Source organism: Lipotes vexillifer, unplaced genomic scaffold (assembly GCF_000442215.2).
Source record: "Lipotes vexillifer unplaced genomic scaffold, Lipotes_vexillifer_v1.1 scaffold1783, whole genome shotgun sequence".
NCBI lineage: Eukaryota > Metazoa > Chordata > Mammalia > Artiodactyla > Lipotidae > Lipotes > Lipotes vexillifer.
Genome location: NW_006777435.1, coordinates 142,714 through 152,105, shown reverse-complemented (window position 1 = coordinate 152,105; position 9,392 = coordinate 142,714). Strand labels below are relative to the sequence as shown.

Genomic DNA, 9,392 nt, shown 5'->3' with positions numbered 1-9,392 from the left:
AAAAAAAAAAAAAAAAAAAAAAAAAAAAAAACAAACAAAAAAAAAACCAGTTGAGCTCTGACAGGAATAACCTGAATGGAAAAAGCAAACTGCCGAAACTAACATTCCCCGTCCAGCCCTGTTCATATGAAGAGTTTGGTTCTTCCCCCACTCTTGAACGATGACATTCAGACTAGGCATTGATGTTATGGTAAGAAAGGAAAGTATATATATGAATACACATGTATATGTGTGTATGTGTGTATATATATATATATATATACACACACACACACACACACGCACACAAAATAGACAAATCCAAGGCTGTGAGATGAACGAGTGTCTGAGTTTGGAGTCCACAAAACCAAAATCTATGTTGAACAAAGTGCAGTCCGTATACAGTGACTTCCTGGATAACCTGTGTCTGTCCGTTGTGTGTGAGCCCCCAGCCCTGCTTTCCTGTGAATACACTTTGAACAGCAGCGACTCTGCTCACACTACCCACATGTTTGGAGCAGGCGCAGCCCTCTCAAGGTAATTTATTTTACGCATTTACTGTTTACTGAGCAAATGTCTGCGCACTTGGGTGTACTCAGCAGCGCTGTCGGCGGCAGTCCCCATGTTTGCCAGAGATGCTGTGCTCCAAGTAGAGGTTTTACTCTACCCATCACTGCAATTTGCACATTGCTCCGTGGACACTCAGAGGCCTGTGTTCTGCTCCCTGTAAACGGAAACGTGCTCTGAGCCTGTCTGCCTCCCTCAGCTGCTCCTGGCCCTCGGCGTCAGCCCCCAGGGGTGTCCACAACCGCTCAGGACAGAAGGCCAAGGTGGAACCTCAGACAGAAGCTGGACTAGATCTTCAGTGTCAAGCTCGGACTGGCTGTGGCCCAGACGTCAGCCCTGCCCAGAATTGCCAGGAGGGTTTGGTGGCCACCACAGTGCTGTAGGGCTTACCTCCCTCTGCTGAGGTCCAGCGCGTGGTTGGTGTGTGGCAAGAGTGGGCAGGAGTGTGCCAGCAGCCCTCAGATGCTTTTCCTGCCACTTTTTTTTGTTTTGTTTTTTGTTTTTATCCCAAAGAACTCACTGAAGTGTCTCAAGATCAAGTTTTACCAAAATGAATCCTGCTTGAGTTAACTGGTCGAAGGGATGGATTCTGGCCCTCTCAGGATTCCTTCTCCAGTCAGAGTAGGGAACTGGTCCATGTGTTTAATGCTGGGTTCACTGCAGCATCCAACCCGAAAGGCACGAGAAGAAGAAAACACAGTGGGTGGAGCTGGGCTTGAGTCCAGCATCACAGTCTGGCCCCTGCTACATGAGGCTGCCCTGCATGACGAAAGACAGAAGTAGGGAGCTGAAGGACTTGTGAGGGAGCCAGAAAGATTTGAGGGAGTCTGATGTTCCAGGTGAACTAGAAGAAAGGGGTTGGTCGAGGGTTTGGTGCTACATTCGGAAGATTTGCAAATACACATTCCCGTGTGAGGCACATCACCCTTTATCAGTTATTGTGAATATGTGTATTTTAAGCAATAAGATTCAGCTGGTCAGACTTTTCTGGGCAGCCTCAGTGACGCATTTCTGTGCTGTGATTGTTCTGAAGATGGAGTGGCTCTAACCACTGTGAGAAGCCCAAATAAAGTCGATCCCCCCCGCAAAAAAATTATACCATTTATACCATTTACTTTTGCTTCATGGCACTTGTTACCATTTTAAATCATATTTACTTGTAGTTCTTTGTTTAAGGCTCTTTGTCTCTCTCCATGGTAAATGCCATGACAGCAAGATCATGTCTATTTATTTGTCCCTCCAAGGCACCCGTCCAGGGCCCAGCACAGTGCCTGGCAATCAGCAGGCACTCAAAGACTTAGTGCATGAATGAATGGGTGGATGAGGTCACCATCTTTTGCTTTCATAATGGTGTACCCTTGGCTGTCCTGAATCCCGGCTTCCAGACCAGCTCTAAACAGAAACATTCAGAAGAGAATGGCTTCCACAGCAAAGATAGAGCCTCTCAGACTCAACGAATAAATGCAAGGGAGACCTGAGGGGTTTTGCCTCAAACCTGTATTTACGCATCAGGTTTTCACACAAATGAAAGTAGGGCTCTGGCTGGCTTGGCAATGTTCACAAAAGGCCAAGCTTTTTTCATGACAGAAGGAAATACAAAAATATATAAATAAGAAACCAGGAAAATAAGTACACAGAAACATTTCAGCAACTAAAATCCATGATGGGAACAGCTGCTGGTGGAAGGGACTGGAGGCAACCACATTTTCACTGGATGCACACTGCAAACACTGACAGAAAAAAAGAGAATCCACAGTGAGGAGTCAGAAATAGAACATCTTTGCCCTCTGGGGGAGCAGACGGCTAGTGACACATCACTCCTGATTCTCCCTAGGGCACTGAAACAAACAACACAGCCATAATCAGCTTCCTAACGCACACCAGCCTCAGGCCCTGAAACATCCACGGGATCTTCCTTGTCTCACCAATTAGATGCAGACTCTGAGTCTAGGAACATAAACAAGGTCACCTGCTTTCTTCTCCAGCCTCATCTCCACTCTTTAAACACATCCTGTTCCGCCAAACACTATCACCTGCTGTTTCTCATTCTCCTCTGTGCTGTGCCCTCTGTTCTCTCCATCTGAAATGACCCTCCCTCGCCAATGCGCTTAGTACTTGCAAATGCCCATCCTCATGGCTTCCAAGCCATCCCTATTTAAAATCTCAACTGAGGGTAACCTCCCAATACTTTTGCTTTCTCGGAGCACTTTTCACTTTTTTACCTTCTATTACATTCTTCACAAACCTATTAAGAGCCATGGAGAAAAGGTTTGGGGCCCAAATTAGAAATTATCTGCACCTCCCACTCCCACCCCAGCAAAGTACAAAACAGCTAAATATCCTCCCAGGGTATTTTTATTGAAAAGCTACACAGTTCACCACCAGCTCCTTTCTGGACAGACACTGGCCAGCCCTGCACCTAATACTGCTGCTACTAATTTGTAAGTTAGTTGAGGGTCAGGATTGTGTGCACACCTAGCAGACCCAGAGTGGTCACAGCCAGGAGTCAGTGCTCAAGCATCAGGACTGCAAGCATGAAGAGAACACAGAACATTCAAGTTTCCACATAACGGAAAACAAAAACACGGCAACATCACACGATCCTAGCAATTCTGCCTTGGGAGCTGTTTGTTTGCTTAATTCACAATATAAATAGCCAACCACGGTCAATATCATTATCTTGGGCTCAAAAGAATAAGGTACCCTTTTAGGCTGACTGAGCTGGCAGGAAAAAATACAGCAAAATCCAACCTTGTGAAGCTATAGATAAACATGCACAAGGTGTCTTGCTGATGCTATCACAACTAAGTACAACCCTCTGGAAACAGGTGGGCAGTAAACATCAAGACCCATCATTGATTTAACACAAAGATGTAATTCAGAAGAAGACAACATGCTAAGTGTACAAACATGCTGTTTTACATGGAAAAACTAGAAAGTCTAAACAGAGAAATGCTTAAGTATGGTCTGTCAATGCAAAAAATGACATGCCACCATCAAAATAATAAATATGGGCTACTTTTGAAAAAAGCAATAAAGTGAACATAGCTATATATGGTTAAAAACTTAAAAAGAGCTTTAAGAAATGACAGTGCTGACGGGTTAACGTCATGGGCTGAATCGTGTCCTCCATCAAATTCACATATTGAAGTCCTAATGCCTAGGTACCTCAGAATGTGACTGTATTTGGACATAGGGTCATGAAAGAGGTAATTAAGTTAAAATCAGGTGATGAGGGAGGGCCAGTCCTACCAATATGACTGGTGTCCTTCTAAGAAGAGGAGATTAGGACACAGACAGACACAGAGGGAGACCACGTGAAGACACGGGGAGAAGACGGCCATCTAGATGACAAAGAGAGAGGCTTGTAGAGAAACCTGCCCTGCTGACACCTTCATCATGGCCTTCCAGCCTCAGAATTGTGCAAAAATTCATTTCTGTTGTTTAAGCCACGGTGGCCCTTTGTTACGGCAGCCCCAGAAAACTAATACAGTTAATGTGGCTTGATTACAGGTAAGATATTTTTCTTCTTCCAATTTCTTCCTAAAATATTTCAGAGTTGATTTAATAACACTGGTTCTAGCAACATGAATATCCTCTGCCGAAGCTTATTCTCTCTCCTCTCCATGTTTTAGTTTAGTTTTGTTTTGTTTTTTAACATGGCCTCACAAAGGAATGGGATGGGATGGGAAAGGATGGGAAATTTTCAGCTTTGTGATGCTGAAAAAATGCCAATACCAGGATTTTCACTCCACAGCAGACCACTCTAAAGGACAGACTGGATAAACATGAACTCCAGAAAGCCCACTGTCCTAAGCACCTGGCCACACATTCCTCCAGTTACTTACTTATAAGAGTTACCCAGCGCGTCTCCTGAAGCACACCTGTCCACCAGGGAGGGTCCAGCCCGTCCCTAACGCCACAGTGCCCTTTAAACATCAGGTCAACAGTTAGCTAAACTCCTCAAGATTCTGGCACCCTAACTGAATAAGAGAGAGTATTTTCAGAAATGGGGAAGGAGTCTGGTCAAAGCCTCTTGAGGGTGGGAAGAGGGGCAGGAGGGCACAGAATGCTGCCTGCTTTGCAGCTCTGCCTAGAACTCTCCACGTCCTGGGCTCAGGGTCCATTAGTACGGCACAGGCCAGGCAAGAAGAGGCAGGAACAGGTCCCCTGACTTCCAGGGTACAGAGGAGTATGACCAGGCAGAGCCAGGAGGAGGCTCGGCAGGGGCGGCTCAGCAACATTCTCAAGACAGGCAATATCCAGGAAAGTAGAGCAAAAGATGCGCAGGCAGATGGAAATCAGAGATGGTTTCAGTGTAGGCAGGACTCTCTCTCTTCTCAATTTTTCTCCTCTCTTTCCCCCAGAGGGAGAGGGCTGAGGCCTGAGTGGGCCTCACGGAGGGTGTCCTCAGAGGTGGGCTGCAATCCCAGGGGTGGGCCTCAGGGCTGGGACTCCAGTCTTAGAGGCAGCCTAACAGGAAGAGGTCAAAGCTCAGATAAGGATCCTAGAATAGATGCCCAGGGCCCTGGGTCTGGCTACCTGAACACAGCAGGAGTCTGGTCACCAGACCTGGGGCACAAGAGCACATGGGGGACTTGCAGCAAAACTGACTTGTTGCTGGTCACCTAAGCAACCAAATTAGGAGTTTCTTATTTACCTGGCCTAATGCATACCAATTAACAATAGGTGCTCAATAAATGTTTTCTGGATGAAAGAAAAAAATTAAGGAATTAAGGACAAGTAAAATGCACTCAGTAGTGAGACGCTTGGCTTCACGGCCTGGGGTTAGGGTGGGTGAATGGAGTAAGTCAACCCCACTGTGGCATGCCGAGGGACAAAGATAGGGTAAGTTGTGTCATTAATGTGTCCCAGTGCCACTGAAAGCATCTCAGGCTGCCTGAGCTCCCATGTCTGAGCTGAGGTGTCAGGTCTAGTTCAGAAAACAGCCTCCCTTGAGTCAACCCTATCTGCATCAGGCCCCACTCAGTCCTCTGTCTTCTCTGGAAAAAAGGAGAAAGAGAAATGAAAACAAAGAAATGGGTGGGGGGTTTCAACACTCATCTCCCCGCTTAAGTCTCCAGCTTTCTTATCCCAGGTGGGTACTCAGAAACTCTTTTACTCTTAAGAACCTCAAGAATCTTTCCCTTAGGAATGCTAAGGGCTTCTCATCAACTGTTTTAAAGTAGGGGAGTGCAGCAAGCAGACATACAGTATAGGACTAAATAGTAACAGTGATCCCAAGTATAATCAAGTCTCAAAATCGTAGATGAGGACAAGAGGAATTCACATATTTCCGATGCAATCAGCCACCTACAGAAACCTCCTCTTGAGAAAGAAGTAGTTTTGGGTCCTCAGGACCACACACACATACATAGTCGTCCTCGCAGATAAATTTCATTACAGTGAAAGGATCGGAGCCGGAGAAACAGACACAGGTAGAGAGTCTGGAGAAAGCTGTGCAAGGGCTTCCTCTTGTCTCTCCCTCCTGTGAGGGTGCACCCCAAGCACACACCCCTTACAGCAGCAAGCGATGCAGTAACACAAGAGTGATGTCTGTGCCAAGATTTTTACTGGGGGCTGGTCATTTAGGCATTGCCTGCCTAGCAACCATCAAAATTCCAGATTCCCAGAAGGAAAGCAGGTGCTCACCGTAAACCATGCTGCTTACAGAGTCAGACACAGTGAACCATCCTGATCGGTTAGAGAATGGAAGGAACAGTTCAGGAACAGTTCAAGCACAAAGTTCGCTACGCCAGCCAAGGTCCAACCTTGTGAGCAAGGCCTTTTGAAGACAGCAGCCCCGGGGACTTCCCTGGTGGCGCAGTGGTTAAGAATCCACCTGTCAATGCAGGGGACACGGGTTTGATCCCTGGTCCAGGAAGATCCCACATGCCGTGGAGCAACTAAGCCCATGCGCCACAACTCCTGAGCCTGTGCTCTAGAGCCCTTGCGCCACAACTACTGAGCCCATGCACCACAACTACTGAGCCCACAGGCCAGAACTACTGAAGCCCATGCGCCCAGAGCCCATGCTCCACAACAAGAGAAGCCACCGCAATGAGAAGCCCGTGCACTGCAACAAAGAGTAGCCCCCACTTGCCACTACCAGAGAAAGTCTGCGCACACCAATGAAGACCCAACGCAGCCAAAAATAAATAAATTAATTAATTTTAAAAAAGAAAGAAAGAAAGACACTGGCAATAATAGCCTAGTTTTCTGTTTTGTTTCTTTTGCGGTACACGGGCCTCTCACTGTTGTGGCCTCTCCCGCTGTGGAGCACAGGCTCCAGACGCGCAGGCTCAGCAGCCATGGCTCACAGGCCCAGCCGCTCCGCGGCATGTGGGATCTTCCCTGACCGGGGCACGAACCCGTGTCCCCTGCATCAGCAGGCAGACTCTCAACCACTGCGCCACCAGGGAAGCCCGCCTAGTTTTAATTTTTAAAAAAACAGCAGTCCGGGCTCTGTTAACTCTTTCCTGCTGTGGTTTGTAAATGAGCCGATGAAACTGAATGGTATTAGGGAGCCCAACCTAAAAGCTGCATTAATTAATTGTAAAACATTGTGTAATCTTGACTACCCAAGCATTACCATAAGATACAAAACTATGCTGCAGTTACAGAATGTTCTTGTGACTAGTGAAGAAGACTGAAGAAGGCGAGTTGAGCTGAAGGTGCATTTTTCAGTTACTGAGTGAGGAAGGGTGCTGCCACTGCTAGAGCCGCAGGACCCTCTTCTTCAAGAAGAAGATTCCCTGCACACTCTTCTCCAAGTCCAGCAAGCAAACTTCAGATACAACTTTTGCTCCTCCTCCTAAGAAGAGAATGTGCTGACTAGCTGGGATAGATTTGATTCCATAAAGCAGCACTGTGGTCCATCACTCAGGCTCATGCAATAACAGTGATCGTTCATTAGGCACCCACCTGCCTCCCTTTAGTCATGTCATTCTGTCAATCTTCGCAATACTTGTATCAAGTATGGCCCTTGTATTTTGCAGGGGAAAGCAGAGGATCAGACTAGTGAACTGACCTGCCCAGACTCACACGAGTTTAAGTGAATGACACAGGATTTAAATTCAGGTGATCTTATGGCTAAAACCCCATAGTCTTTCCATTCTATTGTACTCCTCCTTTGACTAGAAGTCAGGCTGGCATCAGTCTCCCAAGACCTGCACTGTGCAAGTCTGAGAACCTACAAAGACAAGGAAGGACCAGGTCACTCTACCAAGGTGTCTGCAACAGCCTTTTAGCTTCACCTCCCTCACCAGAGCCATAAAACCACTCCCAAGCGCTCTTCTGCTGTCAGACAACGTTCTTTCCATCCGCCAGGAAACTGTAGGGAAGAATAATCCCATCCCTTCGTGCTCACTCATCATCACGCCCTGGTGGGGGAGGAAAGCTGCCCTTTACTGCCTACCTACTCTGAGCCTAACTCAGGGCCAGGCACTTTCTGCCTGAACTCATTTAATGCTCAAGAACCACTTTATTTCACAGATAAGGACACAGAAGCTCTAAGGGTTGAAGGAACGTCCAAGACAACATACAGTGACGGTGCAGGGACGTTCCGACTCTAAAAGCTGCCTTTTTCCCACCGTCCCAGGCACTCTTGAGGCTGCCTTTCAACTTTCTCCCAAGATAAGGAACCCCCGGGGCTTGAATTCTCTTCTTCAAACACCCTCTCTCAGCCGGTCTAACGCCCCCTCTAGTCTCAGAGAAAAACAATGCGCAGCAGATGTGCGTCTCAGAAACCGCTTCCAGATACGCCACTTCACCCGCCCTTCACCACTGAGGGCAAAGCGCGGAAAAGTGCCCCTTCCCCGAGGACGGCATCGCCCCAGAGTCACGAAACAGAAGACAGGGCGAGTGGGGAGCCGACCCCAGGCTCTACCCCGGCCCTCGGCTCTGCCCGTGCCCCTCGCCGCCGCCCCCGCCCGGCGGTGTCACCAGACGGCCCCGCGACTCAGCCCGCCCGAGCTCACGGCCCCGCCCGCCCGCCACAGGGCCCCAGACCTCCGCCTGCCAGCGCCCCGGCCCTCGGCACCTAGCCGCGCCGGCTCCTCCCTCAAGAGCACCCCGCGCCCCCGGCAGCCGGGACTCCCTCGGCCTTCCGCAGACCCCCGCCCCGCCTCCCGCGCCCCGGGCCCCTCTCCCTGTCAGCCCGCGCCCAGCCGCCGAGCTACCTTCTCCAGGGATGCCGGTCTCTGCACGGCCAGGGAGCGGGCCAGCGACAGGACCGTGTTGAAATAAAAACCCCGTGACGCGCCGGCGCCGGAGCCCGAGCCGGAGCCGCCGCCACCGCCTCCCCGGGCTGCGGCCGCCGCCATCACCGCCCCTCGGCACCGCCCGCCGGCTTCCCTCACCGGGATCTCGCCCGCCGAAGCTTACGGCGCAGGCGCGGCTCCATCCGGCCTCCCCGCCACGTGACCTCTCTGCTGCCGACGCAAGCGGGGCGTGGCCTCGGGCAGATCCACCGCTGGGCGGGGGCCGGGAGCCGTGCGTCCTCCGGCGTCCGCGAGCGCCGGCGGCTCCGAGGCAGGGCCTCGGCGAGCGTCTGGCGGAAGGAGTTTGCGCGGCGCCGGCTACGGGCGTACGGAAGGTTCTGTAGGTTCTCTGCGCTACTGCAGCTGCCCCGTGGTCAGAGAGCGCTCCTCGCCTCGGCCGCGCCCGGCTCCTCCCGCCTGCTCCAGGCCGAGCGCTGGCGCCATGTCGGCCTATCCCCGAAGCTACAACCCGTTCGACGACGACGCGGAGGACGAGGGCGTCCGGCCAGCGCCGTGGACTGACAACCGCGACCTCGCGGACTGGCCCGGCGCTCCCGCCGACCGGCAGCAGGCCCTGCGGCAGGA

At 50.4% G+C, this 9,392-nt stretch overlaps 3 protein-coding genes across 3 annotated transcripts in view; 2 read left to right on the top strand and 1 right to left on the bottom strand.

Annotated features, from left to right (window-relative positions):
• Positions 1–929, top strand: part of LOC103078636 (WW domain binding protein 1-like) — a 3,279-nt gene extending 2,350 nt beyond the window's left edge. The window contains 1 exon segment of the mRNA XM_082930900.1: positions 746–929. Within this exon segment, the coding sequence (XP_082787026.1) occupies positions 746–929 (184 nt within the window).
• The window catches only part of PI4KA (phosphatidylinositol 4-kinase alpha), a 97,035-nt gene extending 88,082 nt beyond the window's left edge, over positions 1–8,953 (bottom strand). Inside the window, exon 1 of the mRNA XM_007451006.1 lies at positions 8,727–8,953. Coding sequence (XP_007451068.1) covers positions 8,727–8,870 — 144 coding nt within the window. The 5' untranslated portion in view covers positions 8,871–8,953. The remainder of the gene's footprint in view (positions 1–8,726) is intronic.
• A 296-nt stretch (positions 8,954–9,249) lies between these two features.
• Positions 9,250–9,392, top strand: part of SNAP29 (synaptosome associated protein 29) — an 11,033-nt gene continuing 10,890 nt past the window's right edge. Inside the window, exon 1 of the mRNA XM_007451005.1 lies at positions 9,250–9,390. Coding sequence (XP_007451067.1) covers positions 9,250–9,390 — 141 coding nt within the window. The remainder of the gene's footprint in view (positions 9,391–9,392) is intronic.